General features: G+C 39.7%; 3 protein-coding genes across 3 annotated transcripts; 2 read left to right on the top strand and 1 right to left on the bottom strand.

Moving 5' to 3' along the window:
• Positions 1-5043: 5043 nt before the first annotated feature.
• Positions 5044-6445, top strand: LOC122027495 (glycosyltransferase BC10-like). Its single transcript, XM_042586488.1, has one exon. It carries the CDS (start codon positions 5168-5170, stop codon positions 6326-6328), a length of 1161 nt encoding a protein of 386 aa, XP_042442422.1. The 5' UTR covers positions 5044-5167; the 3' UTR covers positions 6329-6445.
• Positions 6446-6812: 367 nt separating this feature from the next.
• Positions 6813-8115, bottom strand: LOC122026127 (elongation of fatty acids protein 3-like). The gene has a single exon (XM_042584768.1). The coding sequence runs from the start codon at positions 7879-7881 to the stop codon at positions 6850-6852; it is 1032 nt and encodes a 343-aa protein (XP_042440702.1). The 5' UTR covers positions 7882-8115; the 3' UTR covers positions 6813-6849.
• A 3611-nt stretch (positions 8116-11726) lies between these two features.
• Positions 11727-13027, top strand: LOC122028216 (probable galacturonosyltransferase-like 1). Its single transcript, XM_042587246.1, has one exon. The coding sequence runs from the start codon at positions 11781-11783 to the stop codon at positions 12858-12860; it is 1080 nt and encodes a 359-aa protein (XP_042443180.1). The 5' UTR covers positions 11727-11780; the 3' UTR covers positions 12861-13027.
• The last annotated feature ends 6053 nt before the right edge of the window (positions 13028-19080 follow it).

Genomic DNA, 19080 nt, shown 5'->3' with positions numbered 1-19080 from the left:
ATTAATTGTTATAATAAAATAAATTAATTATGATCATTAAACTATTTTTTTTTCTGTGAAAATTTTTTCACTCATATAAATTATTCGGTTCATATTTGACAAAAGTTTACAGGATTTTTTGAAATAGAAAACTAATTTTTTAAATTATTTTTTGTCAAATAAAAAATTAATTAGTAAAAATAGAATATTTTTTAAGTTATTTCTAAAAAAAAATTATCTTACTAATACTTCCTATTCTATACCCCTAGAAAAATATTTCAAATATTTTTAACAGTTTGTTTTATTTTTTCTAATTTTTTTATGTCATTAAAGTGTAGAAATAAATACAAGTTTAAGAGGAGTAATCATTTATTTGTATCTTTGTACAAATTTTTCAATTTTACTAACTTGCATAATTTATTATAATATTTTATTCTAATCACAACTTCTTTACATAATCATGTTATTATTTTTTATTTAACCCTAATTTTAACTTGAGTTGATACACATCAAAAAGAAAATATTATAAATATCTCGTGGTAGTTTTGATATAGTCGACCAAGTGCCCCACGGCGTAGCAGAGACGGTGGGTGCATGACATCTCTAGCGAAATGGTCAGGGGTTGATTCTCAATAACTGATGATCTGAGGTTGATCCCACAATGTGTTTGACGCCTATGTACCTGCATGAACCTCCCTTCATATCCGTGGAGCCGACACTAGGGGGTCGTTAATGTAGCGGATCTACATTTGATATGGTCAACAAAGTTAAGTTAGATCCTGTGTATTTGATCTTTGTATCTAAGTGTGCATGAGTTTAGGAATACAAGAAGTTGAGCGGAAAGACGTAGCTAGCAAGAAGAATGACATGGAAAAAGGAGCCAACGGACTTGGTGCATTCGAGGGACAAGATGTTGCGGAAGAGTACACCGGTGGACGAGAAGGACGTGCGCGATGTCTGAGGGATGAGAAGACGAGGAGGAAGTATGCTCAAGGAGAAAGTCGGAGTTGGGTTTGGGTGAGCTCAACTTAGATCCAGGTAGCCAGAGCATCATCCACACGAAGAGATCAACTTATGGGAGCTAATCTGCCTTATAGAAGACGTCTTCCATAGCTTGGAAGGTGCCTTCGATGAACAGTACGAAGGCGCCTTCCATAGCCATTACGAGAGGATAAAGTTTTATCCTCAGGAGATAAAATCCATTCGATACAAGGTGCCTTTGACCACTTTGAAGGCGCTTTTAAGCCACGAATAACATTTTCCAAGGGTTATAAAAAGACCTCTGGATCTAGGAAATATTCAATAACTCCTATATTGATTTCTTAGTTTATTTCTGAGTGTTCAATGAGTGTAAGAGGTTTCTCCACCTTCAACAAAGAAGATTTTCAAGTGTTGTTTATTTACCTTGGATTAACAACCACTTAAGTTTTAACTAATAAATTTTCTGTCTCTTTTATTTTATTAATTGTTCAATTGCTTTAATTTAATTGTGATACTAATTTAAGTTGAAAGATCAAGAAATGTTATTTTTATTTGACATACAATTCACCCCTTTTGCCGATCTACCTGTTGAACCAACATATTCTCACCATATATCTCCCTTCTACACTCATCTCTTTCATCTCATTTCAAGTTTTTAGAAATCTGAGTCCCCTAGATCCATCAATGAGCTTTTGTCAAAACCAATTGACAAATCTAAAGAGCTTTAATATAACTCAATCCAACTCGTATATATTTATTTGGTAAACCTGAGTCCAGATAAGTCATCGTTTACTGTTTTAAGGTCAACTCAATAATGCTCAAAATGATTTAAATTTTTCATGACACTATGGTGTTGGTCTTTAAAAATAAGTACCATATTGATGTTGGTATTTTAATAAAATCATTTTTTATTTATTTTGTTTTATTATTCTTTTATAATTAGCTATTACAAATAGAAGATATTAAATATAAAAAATATTTTTGATATTTTATTAATTTTCTTTTATATTTATAAATTTTTATTAGAGTTTTAAAATAAAAAATAAAAAAACAAATTTATGGTGTTTAAATTAATTTTAGAGGAAAGGGAAGGGAGGGAAATTAGGAGACATGAAAGAGAAGAGATTAAGGGTGTAAAAAGTAAATAGAAGAGAAAAAGTAAATAGTTGTCGGTAAAATTGAAATTAAATGGGTCTTTTGAGAAGAATAAAGCTTAGGTGCTCCTTTTAGATAAAACCAAATTTAAAATGCATCATTTGAGAATTTGTCGCTTATATTAATTATTAGGCTTTCCTAATGACATTAATTATTAGGCTTTCTTAATTTGTCATTGTTCAGTAGAATGTGACTATTTTTATTAACTGAAATTATAAAATTATTTTTTAATATAAATATAAATATGTGTTTTTATATAAATGCTTATTCTTTTATAAATTTATTTATTTATTTTTTGGATGAGTAAAATGTATATATCATAAGTAGGGACAGAATCAGGAATTTAATATTGAAGGGGTAAAAGATGTATATTTATGTTGAAGGGTGCACCATATTATTGCCCCCCCTATTCGCCCCTCTTTCACTCTCCTATTTGCCCCTATCTTGATTTTGTTCTTGATCATAAGTTCAAAGAGTACATAATAAACAGGTGTTAAAAGCGAGGGACGAAAGATGTATATTTATGTTGAAGGGGACAATCGTATCATAAGCAAGGATGTAATCAGGAATTTCATATTGAAGGAATGAAAGATATATATTTATGTTGAAGGAGCTAGTAGTATTGTTGTCCCCTTATTTGCCTCTCTTTTACTCTCATATTCTTATATCCCAACATCTTTTACATTAAAAAATTGGGAGGGGTCAGTTGCCACCATCGATCATCCCCACCTTGGTTATATACTTGATCATAAGTTCAAAGAGTACAAAATTAATCAGGTGTTAAAAGCAAGGGACGAAAGATGTATATTTATGTTGAAGGGACAGTCATATTGTTGCCACTGGACCCCACAATTTGCTCCTCTTTCACCCCCCCCCTCCCCCCACCTCAATTATGCTTTCACTCTCCTATTCCTATACCTCGACATCTTTTACATTAAAAAATTAGGAGAGGGCAGCCGCCACCATTGATCGCCCCCACCTTGGTTCCGTCCTTGATCAAAAGTTCAAGAATACATAATAATCAGGTGTTAAAAATGATTCATATATGATAAAAGTATATGATGTAAATGCCCTTATAATATCTTGTATACATGAATATGCACTCCCTCGTAACAAAAAAAAAACTACTATTCCATGTCTCTATAAAGAAGTTAGGGTAAAATGTGTCACCTTTGTCAATTGTCGTTCACCTCTATAGTATCATCCTTAAATTTTGATGGCACAAACAGTGGATTTTAGAATTACTTCTTATAAATTTTATTTTATTTTTACATTATGGTAAGAATTAAAATCATTTTTTACTAGTTAGATTATTTTACCAGGATTTTTGACCGTTTATAATTAAATTCGCCCATGAATTAATTATCCTATTTGATTATTCTCATATTAGTTCTCATCCATTTTTATATGCTACTTACTCAACTACTATCTATTTTCTTTTGATTTAAAATCAAATAATTATAATATATATATATATATATATATATATATATATATATATATATATATATATATATATTATATATATAGATAATATTTTATATATATATATATATATATATATTTATATATATATATTATAGTTGTGATTTTATGTGTCAAAAATAGAAAGTACATAAAAAAAAAATAACAGCAATCAGATCAGGGAGGGGTCCTTAGCCAGACACTCCGATACTCAAGTCAAACATATGCAGAAAATTCAACGAACAATAGTGAAGGATTATATATAATCTGGGTGTCTTAGGTTGCATAGTGTAGTATTTGCATTAGCGTACCTATGCATCTAGATGGAGATCCTCTTTTATATTATTAATTTTACTTTTTGTACAAATCTTGAAGTCCTGTCAAAAAAGAATTGACCATTATGACACTTTGACAATTTTCAAAGATGACTCATCATTTCTATGTTTTGTAGGATAAAAATTTTCTTGTATAAATAACACATTGAATATTTCCTTAATTCTCTGACAACCGTTACAAAAATGCTAAAAGGGAATATTAAGTTGTTGGGTTGATGGACCTTTGACATGGTGAGCCGACCGACTGACCGAGTTCCCCTTTGTAGTCTGATCAACCTCCGCTCATGGATGGAATCGAGTCGACTAAAGAATGACAATCATCTCAAAGGCTCGACCTTTATACTTGTGTAAAGAGTCTGATCCGGTCGGGTCATGTGTCTAGTATGTCCGACTAGACTTCTAGTCCAATCAACTAGAGCACTCGGCGGAGACCTTAATCATCTATGAATGTCACTAATACAACTCAAAATTTTGTTGACTCTAAGGGACTCAAGATCTAATTGGCTTAGCGGCCCGATTGACTAGACACTCGACAGAATCAAATGACCTTGCTAATCCCAAATGTTGACTTCTTGATTTTGACCGTCAATCACTGATACAATTCAAAGTTTCATCGATTTTAATGGACTCAGGGTCTAATAAAAGAAATATGAAACAATCTTAGTAAGCACGAAGATGAAGAGTCTCTGTTACGTTCGATCGGAGATGGAAAACGTAACGTACAATCTTCTAATTGTTTTTACAAACCCTAAAACACGAAGTTGAAATGTTGATGAACAATCCTCCGCGATCCATCCAAATAATCCCAACCATCGGTCCTCCCTTCCATTCTCTGTCCCTGTCCTCCTGCAATCTCTCGTCAGCAGGAATTGTATTCTTCTGCTCTTTTCCTGCCTTTCGACGGCGCCATTAATGTCCTTTTCATTGTCTTCTACCTCCAGCAACGTGTTGTCACAGCCACAACGCTTCGTTTCGAAGCCAATATCACGCCTGCGACGACTGACGCAATCTTCTTTGTTTCTTTCTTCTCTTCCGTTAACTTATCCGCCTTCGCACGACTTTTGTCCTGCTTCTTGATTCTAGCTATTGTTTATCTTCCCATCTTTTCTTGTCGATGACTTTCGGTCTCTGTTGTCTGCGCTCTTCCGATCCATGTACGTCCCTTGTTCTTGCCGCCTCTGCATCGATCTCCTCGATTTTTAAGGCCAATTAATGCGATCGCGAGTTGCGTTTTTGTTAGAAGATTTGGAGTTATGCATTCCAAGAATGCGCCGCAGAGGGCTCCATCGAAGCTCTTCACGTTGAATCTTCTCGTCAAGTCCTTCATCCTCTTGATTGTATTAGGCACCGGTTTCTCTGTTCTCATCATGTACAAGCCGCAGTACATCGACCTTCACTCCATGGCGATGCGAACTATCTCTATGTCTTGGTCCCCGGCCCATTGCGCAGATGAGGGAACCAGTCTCCAGCGGTGGATTGCGCCGCCGTCCAACTTGACGCATAGCATGACGGACGAGGAGCTCTTTTGGAGAGCTTCCTTCGTTCCGCAGGTGAAAAAGTACCCTTATAACAGGACATCGAAGGTGGCGTTTATGTTCCTCACCAAAGGACCTCTGCCTCTCGCGCCGCTGTGGGAGGAGTTCTTGAAAGGCCACGAAGGGAAGTATTCCATTTACGTTCATTCGTCGCCGGATTACCAGCCGGATTTCCCTCGGCCGTCGGTGTTCTACCGCCGGCAGATTCCCAGTCAGGTGGCCGAGTGGGGGAAGATGAGCATGTGCGACGCCGAGCGGCGACTCCTCGCGAACGCTCTGCTCGACGTGGACAACGAGCGATTCGTGCTGCTGTCGGAATCCTGCATTCCTCTGCACAATTTCAGCACCGTTTACGGTTACTTGGTCCGTTCAAAGCGCAGCTTCGTCGGGGCATTTGACGACCCCGGTCCTCACGGACGAGGAAGATACAATCACAACATGGCGCCGGAAGTGAGCATCTCCCAATGGAGAAAAGGCGCGCAATGGTTCGAGGTGGATCGAAGCCTTGCGGTCTTCCTCATTCACGACGCCAAATACTATCCAAAGTTTAGGGATTTCTGCAGGCCTCCCTGCTACGTAGACGAGCACTACTTCCCGACCATTCTCGCGATCGAGCTGCCTCATCTTCTTGCGAACAGGAGTTTGACCTCGGTGGATTGGTCGAGGGGAGGAGCTCACCCTGCTACGTTTGGAGGGCGAGATGTGACCGAAGGGTTTCTAAAGAGGCTCAAGGGACGGCAGAGCTGCATGTACAATGACCTCCCGGCGGCTGTTTGCTTCCTTTTTGCTCGGAAGTTCTCTCCCAGTGCATTGAAGCCCTTGTTGCACTTCGCACCGATTTTACTTGGCTATGGCAGCGAGCAACGATTGTTCGAATGATTTGCTAAGAATGTTGAGATTATTATGAGGCGCCTGTTTTCTTTTCTTTCAGTTCACTGATTGATTGGTTCATGTTATGATCAACAAAGAAAGAAAAAAGAAAGTAGACAATCTTTCACGGGACAAACATCTTAATTCTTCGTCAATTTCTGCGTCTTTGATTTGACGGCTTCAACCTTACAATTCTTAATTCTTCTGTAACTCTGTTCACCAGTTGATCAGATGGTCAAAAATCGGAAAATTGGCCGTCGTTTTGCTCAATGTCGTTAGCATCCTGGCAATTCTATTCCCGTATTTTCTTTCCCTTTCCATAATGCTACAGAGTCGCTTGTTTGGAAGATAAACATAGAAGGACTTTATTATTACGTTGAGTAGATTTACATCAACTGTCCTTTCTTTGATCCAGAAGGAATCAGGACAGATTTATGGATTCGTAATCTTTAAGCTGCAATTGTTTAATTACATTTATTGCAAAAATTTTATCTTTTCAAGGTAAAATGAGAAGAAAAAAAGTTTCTTTTTCAGTAGTTGTACAGAGGAGCGAATTTATGGCGATAGAAGACGAATTTAGTTTTCCCGGTTCCTGATTTCCGAAGGAATTTATTGTTGTTTTTAGCTTCGAAGGAGGGTCGTTTACTATGGTGAAGGCGATGGGTACCGGAATGGTGATGCTGGTCGCTCCCGGTGTCGTCTTCCAAGATCTCGCCTGTCTTCCTCCTGACTTCCTCCTTGACGTAGAAGTCGACGAAGAGGAAGAGCAGCGCGGCGTTGAGGACGGAGTTGAAAACCCAGGCGCCGATGCCGTTACATCCGCCCTTGGCGAAGTGGAGGAGGAGGAAGCCCAGGTGGCAGACGAGGTTGGAGCCGGTGAGCGCCACCTGGCAGGCGAGCACGAGAAGGGCCCCGCTACGGGAGGCCGCCGGGAGGCCGACCCCGACCCAGAAGCGGTAGCCGAAGACGATGGTCTGGGCGAGCGTGGCGGAGAGAATGGCGACGACCTGGAAGGACTGGGAGAATTCGAGCCAGAGGAAGGACATGCAGACGAAGGCGGAGTGGCGGAATACGGCGGCGAGGGCGCAGCGGCGGCGGCGGAGGATGTTGATGAAGGTGCGGAGGAGGTGGAGGAAGCGGGAGAGGTAGAAGGCGTAGGACCAGAAGAAGACGCGGCCAGAGGGGCGGGTGCCAAGGGGGAAGCAGAGGAGCCACTGCAGCGGGGTGGTGCGGGCGCGGCCGCGCCAGTACCAGCGGGTGTCGCGGATCTCGGCGGCGGAGGAGAGGAGGAGGCCGAGGAAGATGGCGGCGGAGGCGAGGGCCATGGCGAGGGAGTGGAGTGCAGGGAGGGGGCCTAGGGGAAGAGGCTTGAGGCGGAGGAGGCGGAGCAGGAGGTGGAGGGCGACGGCGAAGAGGGCGTAGGAGGCGAGGAAGGAGACAAGGAAGGGCCAGGTGGAGCCCCAAGACTGGGCGTGGCTCCACCGGAAGCCGATGATGGCCGGGTGCTCCGCCATCCAATACGCGATTCCGCCGCCGCCGCCGCCGCCGCCGCTATTATTCATCCAAGCTGACCCCAATTGGATTGATTTTCCTTTTCCTTTTCCTTTTCCTTTTCTTCAGCAATTCTCGATCGTCGTCGTTGTGGAATACCACGTGCCAGCGGCGGCTGTTGAGATCGAACGCATGAGAAATCCTTCAGCCTCGTCTCCTCTGCGCATGCGGATCGACAATTTAATGAACTGGTTTGCTGTGGAGGAGACGAGGAAAATTAATTAAAAAAAGCAAGGGATTGGAATGGCCATCATAATCAAAGCCCAATAAAATATCAAGCTATTAAAAAAACTTGCTTAGCTCTGTTTTAACTGACAATTGAACCGTGACTGTGAAGAACTAAAATTCTGTTGCTATTTGATTTGATTGTATAGGAAGAAATATTGAAGTCAATTAGCACTTGGAATTCAATAATAATGATGAGTAGGTCAGTGATTACGCCTCTGTGCCTGTTAATTAAATTAAATTTGCTGATTACAATTTGACTGGGAAATTAGAACAATAGTCTAGCTGAACAATGGACGTAAGCACGTAACCTCCACGGCCCTTTGCTTCGTCAATTTTGATATATTTTTATTTTAAAATTCAAACAGTGAATTACGAAAAGGGCAGTTTGCTTAAATTCGACAGAGACTAACAGAAAGTAATCTACCAAATCAAGAGGCATTAAATGACAATTGCTTTTGTTATCGGCAACCTGATCCAAACCATATTCATCATCACCCATGGTTCATGAACTCAAATCAGTTGGTTTGGGATGGGGCTTGGCCAGATCTGGATGATCCTTTTGTTTGTGCTTGTTGTTCTGGTATTCTCTGATATACTATCAAAAATGCCTCTGTAAGTACTAGATTCCTTCGCTACTGTCCACATCATCAATGGTGTGCTTAGGCATTACCTTTTCATCGCTTGTTATCACTATGTTACCCTTTTCTTCCTTGAGGACTCACTTGAAGCTAGCGATGATTACGTGTTCTTGAAATTTTCTACAATGCCACACTGTTTGAATGAGAATGCTGCTTTCATTGATAGGAATGCTTAACAAAGTCTGTTGCTATTTGATATTCTTGATGAACAGGGACGCAAAGGATACTCTTATATGCTGTACGGGAATGAAATCCTTAAATCACTAGACTTAGTCAATTGATGCACATCTATATTTATCAATTCTAAATGTGTTATATGTGATGAAAAATCCATATAAATTCATGATCTGTATTGGCATGATAATACTTGCACTATTGTGTAACAAATGCAAATGATTATATTACGCGGGTGCCTATTCTCCTTCAGATTACGAGATAAGCATATGCTGGTAGATTGTTCATTATGATGTTTGTGCCTACGATTGTGAGAGAAGTATATGATGGTAAATTGTTGAAATTATTGTATTATGTTGGTGGCTATCTCAAGCAGGTTATTAACTTATTCTCTAGAGATATACTTGGTTAAGCTAAAGTGGCTTTTGAAGTTTCAGTTTCTATACTTATTTCTGTTTTTTCTTATGAGCATCTTTGTGCTTTAAATGATTTTATATGAGCGTGTAACTGTGTGTTCAATGATTTTTTCTTCCACCTCTGATTCTTCATCGTTTTATAAACATCCTCATTAGGTAATCATAATACACATGGGTGTCAAGCTAGACCAGATGCTGTTGGAACGAGAGTTAAAATGGTGGAACTTGATTTAATGTCATAAGTTGACTCAGTTCTAATTATATCTTCAAATTAATCAATATGCCCTTCCACTGCTGTAGTACCATAGAGGAGGATGCGGATGCTTACAGTGAAGAAGATGTGGATGTTGCATACATGGTATTTGCTGAAGTTTGTTGTTATTAATTGTTATCACTGAACTTTTATGCTTATTTAGCAATTTGGAATTTGATGCATGATATGGCAGTGGATTGATCATTGCATCCATTCACATTATTTATTTTCAGCGTCCGTTGACTATGTTTCTCCTCTTTTAGAACTAGAAGTAAGCTGTTTTATTTCATTAATTGATTTCATATATCTGTGATCGACTAACCCTCGGTTACTAAATTCCTTAGTGGACTACCAAATCTCAACTTGTGCTCACAAGCATTGGTGCGAGACCTTGCAGTCAGTTGTTCATCTCAGATTGAGTCCAGTTATAAGTTGCACTATTATACATATTGCTCTAATTACTTTTTACAAGGCATAATGCTTGTATTTTTTTTGGTCAGGGTCAATCACCCCTGTTCGCATCTCAAGCTACTTCCTTTGTAACAGGCATGAGCGCAACCCAGTGACATGGTCCGGTGGCCCTTTTGTTTGGTGGACTGTCGCCACTGCCCCTCCTTTTCTCATCGCTGACAGCATTAAAGAATGCGGGCGAGGAGAACTTTAAATGCATAGGGATGTCTCTCACACATTGTATCAAGTTTTTCTCCATCTCCTTGCTCTGTCTCGTTCCAGTTTCCAGTTTAAGTCTGAACTTAATAGGCAGCAATTCAAACATTGGGTCCATCAATGATTACACTCTCGAATAACCTCATGCTTCAGTAATAACTTGTGGATACAACTCTCGAATAACTCTCACATTTAGTTGTTTGATTTTGTCATTAGCACATGAAGCAACTTGTGGATACACGCAAAGAGGTGGCAAGCTTGTCCTGATGCTCACATTTGTCTTCCTAGCCCCAGTTCCTATGCCATCTTTCTCCTTCTTTTTGCATGCACGAATTCATTGTTTAGAGAGTATTGAAAGTCAAATTGAAAAGCCTGGCTACGTTGACAGAATGCCACTAGATTATTCCAGGAGTCCATGCCGGTCATAGAGTTGTGGAAACTAGTCTCTTAGATCATTCATAGCTCTTGCTCTATAAAAGTAAGTTAACACTTAGCAATCAAGTAGAGACGAAACTTCCTGGAAAGCATGGAAAATTGATCCTTCGAAACTGAACTGGGCATTAAAAGTGAATTCCGCGTAAAGAACTGCCAGCTGATTTCTCTTTACGTACGCGCTTTGCGTACGTGTGCTACGACTTCAAGCCCTGGCATTTCAGGCATCCATTTCACGCAATCGTGGCGTCGGTGACCACGTGATCCAATATTCCCTTGCAATTGAAAACTAACTCCCACGTACGAATGCTAACCCACACAACCTTCTTGGTACGGAGATGAAGGCATATCTAATACATGTAAACAAAGATCACTTAAAATGAAGGGAGATATCTAGATGAGCAGTGGCCACTGCCCCACTCCATCGACACTGTTTAATTCATTCATCTCGAGGCATGGTCTCCCCTCTGCATCCTTGCCAGTGCCTCACCAATGCTTGAGTTAATAGTCTCGCCAACAGCCAAATGCTCGAGAGAATTAAATGGCAGACATTGAGTAAGATTTCCCTCGACACCGGCCCATCGAATATGGTGCAGAGGTTTCTCCCAAGCCAAGCAACACATCCACACCTAACATTTAATTGTTTCTGACACAATCTACTTATCAGTTATCGAAGGCATGCAGCTCCATCAAGGCAAGGAATTAGGTTGACTCGCTCCATGCACATCATCCAACCACTGCTCGATGCGCAAATCTTATCTTATTCACGCTTTATTTATTTTCAACTAGTTTAATTAGTTAATTGAAACCTAAGCCAACAGTTTGTTATTCATTAGTAAATATTATGGTGGGGGATCAAATCTATATATAGCTGATGCTGATTGAGTAACCTCCCGACAATGATGGAAAGTAACGATGGCTTTTAATTAATCGTATATAAATTGTTAGTTGGTGAAAAATTATATTATGGAACCATGAAATTGACTATTATTTGTGGTCAAATTATATATTAATTTTGCCCGTCTTTCGCATTTGCCATTATAAATCCAGCACCGCGGTCTTGACCGCAGTGTTGACTCCCCACGCCACGCATCGCATCACCGATGCCTCTTCCGTCGCTGCTCGCCGCCGGGCTTCTCCTCTTCCTGGCCACTCCCGCGCCGTCTTCCCATGCGGCAGGGGTCGACGAAGGCGGCGACAACGTCAGCACCGGCATGCCGCGGTTCCGCGAGGCCCCGCAATTCTACAACTCGCCGTCGTGCCCGCCGCCGCTGCCTGCAGGACCCGGGGCGGCCTGCTCCCCCAGCGCCCTGGTTCACGTGGCGATGACGCTTGACGTGGCGTACCTCCGCGGCTCGGTGGCGGCGGTGCTGTCGGTGCTGCAGCACACCGCGTGCCCTCAATCCATTTTCTTCGACTTCGTAGCTGCCTCCGCCGCGGGCCGACTCAACGCCACCGTCGCCGGCGCGTTCCCCTCGCTGGCGTTCCAGATCCACTCCTTCTCCGGCGAGGAGCTGCGCGTGGCTGGGCTTATCTCCACCTCCATCCGCGCGGCGCTGGATCGCCCCCTCAACTACGCGCGCTCCTACCTGCCGCGCCTGCTCCCGGAGTGCGTCCGCCGCGTCGTCTACCTCGATTCAGACCTCGTCCTCGTCGACGACGTGGCATCTCTGGCGTCGACGCCGATCCCCGACGGAGTGGTGCTGGCCGCGCCAGAGTACTGCAACGCCAACTTCACCTCCTACTTCACGCCCACCTTCTGGGCGAACCCGGCGCTGTCGGTGGCCTTCGAGGGCCAGCGCGCATGCTACTTCAACACGGGGGTGATGGTGATGGATCTGGGGCGGTGGCGCGACGGCGGCTACACGGAGCGTATCGAGGAGTGGATGGAGTTGCAGAAGCGGATGCGGATCTACGAGCTGGGGTCGCTGCCGCCCTTCCTGCTCGTCTTCGCGGGTCGGATCGCGGCCGTGGAGCACCGGTGGAACCAGCACGGGCTCGGCGGCGACAACTACAGAGGACTCTGCCGGGACCTCCACCCGGGGCCGGTGAGTCTTCTGCACTGGAGCGGGAAGGGGAAACCGTGGGCGCGCCTCGACGCAGGCCGGCCCTGCCCCCTGGACGCCCTCTGGGCTCCCTACGACCTCCTCCTCCGCAACACCATCGCCATTGATGAATCCTGAACTCAGCCATCCTCACCCGACCCGATCGACAAAATCTACTCGATCTTTTTGCTTATTTGCCTTTTCTTCTTCTCTCTTTTTTTTAAAATCTTTACCACAAAATCAAAGGTACAGATCTAACTTTTGCTTATCAAATGTAGATTTAATATATACATATTGTTTAATTATATCTATGATAATAATAATAATATGAATATGAATGAATCTTTATGATAAAAAACAGATGTGGCTTCATTTTCTGTAATTTGACAAGCAAAAGCCATGCTTTCTATTAGCTGGCGATGCTTCGTTAAGAACGTGGAAGACATGCAAATAATTACTTCACTGCAAATTATAGAATCATTAACCTGAATATAAATGAACTTGAGTTACGTGCTTGCCACATGCATGCATAGTTATGTCAATGGTGATCAGTGTCTTAAAGAATAATAGCACATATGTTAATAATTTGCAATGCATGATGCCATGAAACATGTGCTCATGGCTGAGAACACCAGTGCTTTCTCATCAAAGCAGAGGAGCTTTCGTGTTCGATCGGTAGATGGCAATTAAGGCACATTGACTTACTGGAAATGTTTGTAATTGTATAGTGTTTGAGTGTCGGCGAGGTAGATAATGATCTCGCCCTGCATTCCAAGCAAAATTAAAAGAAATCTATAAAATAATATTTTAGAATTTCAAATGGGGCCGGAGTCTCCAAGGAGTGTACGTAGATTGACCAATAAGTAAGCAAGGTGGATGCATCAGCATCACGTTGCCATGTTGATTGTTTCAGTGTCAAAGTCTTGAAGTGGACCATGGTGTTTAGGCTAAATTCCAAAACGAAGCTTGTTTAGGCTTCTTCGCATTGAGAATTCTTTAAAGAGAGTAGTTGTGAGGGCACCAATTAAGTCATATAAATTTTATTTGTCTACAATTAAATCAAGTGGACTAGCAATGCAATAGAGTTTTCCTATGTGCAATTGTTCATAATTTAACCCACATTCTGTTTAGAGTCTACTCCATATGTATTAATGAAGTGGAATTACTTAGCTAGGGTTGGTTTGTAGAGTAATATATATATATATATACTTTCACCTTCAATTACTCTACAAATCAACCCCACTATGGGGGTGCCTAACATATCATTACTATATACGTATCTTATGGTGCTCATCATCTTGTGAACTTCATGTGTATTTTTTTTATTTCTTTAGTTTTAATACTATAACACACACATACTCTAAATCTCAAAAGGCCAAACTTTAAATTCTAAATCTTAAGCTCTAAAAATAAATTTTTTAAAAATATATTTGTATACAAAAATGTTACCCAACTTATTGTGCTCACAAGTTGAACACCGAGTATATATTTTTATTTTCTTTATTTTTTTTAAATTAGGATATAGAATTTAGAGTTTAGCCTTTATAGTTTAGTATTTAGATTATAATATTAAAGCTAAAGAAATTTTTTAAAAAATTACACTTACTAGATGAGCACCATAAAATAAGTATGGTGTATATATATATATATATATATATATATATATATATTATGTTAGAACATAACTGGCTAGAGGGGATGAATAATCTGCAAATGAAATTTTCAAATCTTTTGCTTCTAACTTAGCAAGGATACACACTTTAGTTAAAAAGAAATAACATAAATAAAGTAAGAGGCACAGATGATTTTACTTAGTTATAACATAAGTGGTTGTTAATACAAGATAAGTGGAAGCACATTAACAAACTCCTTTGACAATGTTGGAGGCGAAGAAGCTGTAGGATTGAAAAGATACTAAGGGGGGGGGGGGGGTGAATAGCGTTCGTCGCTTTTTCTAAAATCATGAGAATACGCAATGAAAAAGAGAAACAAAAAATAAATACTAACACAAGTAGTTTTACTTGGTTCGAAGTCTTTGATGACTCCTACTCCAAGGTCCGCACTCGTTGAGTGTTTTCGTTGGGCAATCACTATAATATCAAAAGGATTACAAACAGTTAAGTACAATATAAGAATAATAAAAGAATACCGACAACAAAAGGAAAGAAGCTTGGTTGTTGGTTGTCGGAGTAGTCTTTCGGTATCGTAGGAGTTTTCTCGGAGGAGCGCACAAGAATGAAAGTCAGAGTGGATTGCCTACTAAATGCTCTGGTCAAAGTCCTTTTTATAGGCCCTATTCAGGCGCTCGGACACCCCCTTGGGTGCCTCTAATGCGGCCTAAGACTTCACTGACTTATCCTCCTCCGGACGCCCGGACCACCCTCGGGCGCTTGGAGTGCTGATGTGATTGCACCCCAGTAAAACTTCATCTATGAAAACTTATCCTTCTTAGGGTGCATGTGTTGGTTGCTACTCGGAAAACCTAGAGGTTCTACTGTACAAAAATTTTGTACAAAGGTCTGAACCTTTTCCTAGCTACCATGTGTTCTTTTAAATTAAATTTTGGATCGCCTGCGGAACTTAACACGTTTGATCCAAAACTTAATCTATTCGTTCTTTTAGGTTTTGACTTGGGTCTCCTGCGGAACTTAACACGTTCGACCCAAATCACCTTAAGTTATTAATTCCATTAAATATTAATTTCCATAATTGGTTCCCAGTACTGACGTGGCGAGGCACATTACCTTCTTGGATATGGGAGCAACCACCACCGACTAGACAAAACCTTTTATGGAAAGCTAATATTTAATTTCCTAAAATAACTTTAGGTTAACCGAAAAGAACAATTAAATCACAAGGAAAAATAAAACAAAAGAACACAACATCGAAAAACATATTCGAAATACTAGAATCGCATGCCTCTTGTATTTGGTATTATTTCCAAAAATAACTAGTATGATGCGGAAAGAAAAAATACTAGTTATACCTTTTAGAAAAACCTCTTGATCTTCTACCGTATTCCTCTTCTAACCTCGGACGTTGTGTGGGCAACGATCTTTCGAGATGAGAAACCACCAAAGCACCTTCTCCTTTCTTCAAATTTCGGCCAAGCACAAAGGTTCCAAAAGATGAAGATCTTTTCCACCAACCAAGCTCCAAGGGATACAAGCTTTCTCTTCTTCTTATTCTTCTTCTCCAAGTAGTATCTGGCCACCACAAGAGCTCCAAGCCAATAGAGAAGGTTCGGCCACCACCAAGAGGAAGAGAGGAAGAGAGGTTGGCCGGCCACAACACCAAAGAAAAGAGGAAGAAAAATAGAATAGAGTTATTAGCCTTGAAGCCTCCTCTACCCCCTCTTTTATAATCCTTGGTCTTGGCAAATAAGGAAATTTAATTAAAAACTTCCTTAATTCTTTTGCCATGAAAAGGAAAAATTTATTTAATTAAAAACAATTCTCCTTTTCTCAATTTACATGGTCGGCCACACCAAAGCTACAAACAAGGAGAGTTTTAATTAATTAAAACTTCCTAATTTGTCTCCAGAAATTTATAAAATTTCTTCAATAATTTAATCCCTTCATGATTGGTTTATAAAAAGGAAATTTAATAAATTAAAATCTTTCTTTTAAACATGTGGATAAAAAGAAAGTTATCTCTAAAAATTAAAATCTCTTTTAATCTACAAATAAGGAAAGATATCAAATCTTTTCTCAATCTTTTGTAGAAACTAATAAAAAAGAATTATTAATTTTTAAACTTTCTTTTAAATCATAAACATGGTTAAAAAGGAAAGTTTTCTTAAAATTTAAAATCCTCCTTTAATCAACAAATAAGGAAAGATTTCAAATTTTAAACTCTCTTTTAAACATGTAGATGATTTACAAATAAGGAAAGTTTTTACCAAAAATTAAAACTATCCTTTTAATCTACAAATAAGGAAAGAGATTAATCTCTTCTCTTAATCTTTTGTAGAAAGTTATAAAAGGAAATTTTTAATTTTTAAACTCTCTTTTAAAATCATGATATCCATATAAGAAATAATTTTAATAAAAATCCTTTTAATATTCTAGTGGTTGGCCACCTAAGCTTGGGACCCAAGCTTTGGCCAACTTGACTCATCCACTTGGTCTTGGCCGGCCCTAGCTTGGGTTCCAAGCTAGCTTGGCCGGCCCCATTGGATGGGTAAGAAGGTGGGTATGCGGTGGGTATAAATCTCTATATACTAGAGGCTACGATAGGGACCGAGAGGAGGAATTGGTTTTGGTCTCCCGATGAAATTAAGCATCCCGTGTTCGCCCTGAACACACAACTTAATTTCATCAATAATAATTCATTCCACTAAAGAACTATTATTGAACTACCGCACCAATCCCAAATTATATTTTGGGCTCCTTCTTATTATGAGTGTGTTAGTCTCCCTGTGTTTAAGATAACAAATGTCCACTAATTAAATAAGTTACTGACAACTCACTTAATTAATATCTAGCTCCAAGAGTAGTACCACTCAACTTCATCGTCATGTCGGACTAAGTCCACCTGCAGGGTTTAACATGACAATCCTTATGAGCTCCTCTTGGGGACATTCTCAACCTAGATCACTAGGACACAGTTTCCTTCTATAATCAACAACACACACTATAAGTGATATCATTTCCCAACTTATCGGGCTTATTGATTTATCGAACTAAATCTCACCCATTGATAAATTAAAGAAATAAATATCAAATATATGTGCTTGTTATTATATTAGGATTAAGAGCACACACTTCCATAATAACTGAGGTCTTTGTTTCTTTATAAAGTCAGTATAAAAGAAACGACCTCTAATGGTCCTACTCAATACACTCTAAGTGTACTAGTATAATTATATAGTTAAGATAAACTAATACCTAATTACACTACGACCTTCCAATGGTTTGTTCCTTTCCATCATGGTCGTGAGCTACTGTTTATAATTTATAAGGTACTAATAACATGATCCTCTGTGTGTGACACCACACACCATGTTATCTACAATATAAATTAATTGAACAACTACATTTATCATAAATGTAAACATTTGACCAATGTAATTCTTATTTCTAGATAAATGATTATACCAAAAGCTAGGCTTTTAGTATACACTCTAACAATCTCCCACTTATACTAAAAGACTAAGCTGCCATATCTGCTGCCATACATCTGATTTCCAACCCTTCAACATGCCCATCAAAAGCTCTTGCCTTAAGGACCTTAGTGAAAGGATCTATAGGTCATCACCTGATGCAATCTAGGCGGCAACAACTTCTCCTCGTTTATACGATTTCTCGTATTGGGTGGTACTTGCGCTCTATTGTGTTTACTTGCCTTATAGACTTATGGTTTCTTCAAGTTTGCTACTGCACCAACATTATTACAATAAATTGTAATAATCTTTGGACAAACCAGAAATCATATCTAAGTCTATCTTGAGGTTATTGAGTCATTCAGCTTTTATAGCTACCTCAGAGGCTTGCCATATACTAAGCTTCTATGGTAGAGTCCAGAAAAACACCTATGCTTATCACTCTTCCATAGTTATGACTTTACCTCCTAAAGTAAACACAAAACCCCGAGGTTGACTTATTATTGTCCCTATCCGATTGGAAGTCAAAATCCATGCAACCCACAAGGACCAAATTAACTGCCTTGTAAGCTATCATATAATCTCTAGTGCATCTAAGGTACTTCAATATATGCTTTACTGCAGTCCACTGTCCTTGTCCAGAGTTACTTTGATATCTGCCAACTATGTCCTTGGCAAAACAGATTTCTTATCTCGTGCATAGCATTCATTAGGCTTCCGACAGCCGAAGCATAAAGAACTGCCTTTATTTCCTTTATCTCCTTTAATGCCTACAGAGACATATCTTTAGATAAAGTTACTCCATCCTGAAAAGGTAAGAAACCTTTCTTGGAGTTTTGCATGCTTTAAAACGAGCAAGGATTTTTCCGATGTATGAAGCTTGGGATAAGTAAAATATTCTTTTCTTGCGATCCCTTATTACTTTGATCTCAAGAATATATACATTCTCCCAAGTCCTTTATATCGAATTGTTTGGACAACCATACCCTTACTTCTGACAACATTTTGATATTGTTTCCAACTACCAAAAATGTTATCTACGTATAGTACAAGAAATACCACCACGCTTCCATCACACCTTTTGTATACACAAGACTTATCCGGTTACTAAACAAATTCATAGGTCTGAATTACTTTGATAAACCGGATGTTCCAAGACCTTGAAGCTTTGCCTCAGTCCATAGACTGATTGAGCTTTACACAAGATGCTCTTAGCCCTTTGCAATGAACCCTTCTGGTTGCTTTATATGGATG

The sequence above is a fragment of the Zingiber officinale genome, chromosome 10A, assembly GCF_018446385.1.
Source record: "Zingiber officinale cultivar Zhangliang chromosome 10A, Zo_v1.1, whole genome shotgun sequence".
In the NCBI taxonomy this organism is placed as follows: Eukaryota; Viridiplantae; Streptophyta; class Magnoliopsida; order Zingiberales; family Zingiberaceae; genus Zingiber; species Zingiber officinale.
The sequence above is the reverse complement of the archived record's forward strand: the minus strand, read 5'-3'. Positions and strand labels throughout refer to the sequence as shown.

Coding starts and splice junctions, on each gene's coding strand:
- LOC122027495 (XM_042586488.1), top strand. CDS start 5,168: ATGCATTCCAAGAATGCGCCGCAGAGGGCTCCATCGAAGCTCTTCACG.
- LOC122026127 (XM_042584768.1), bottom strand. CDS start 7,881: ATGAATAATAGCGGCGGCGGCGGCGGCGGCGGCGGAATCGCGTATTGG.
- LOC122028216 (XM_042587246.1), top strand. CDS start 11,781: ATGCCTCTTCCGTCGCTGCTCGCCGCCGGGCTTCTCCTCTTCCTGGCC.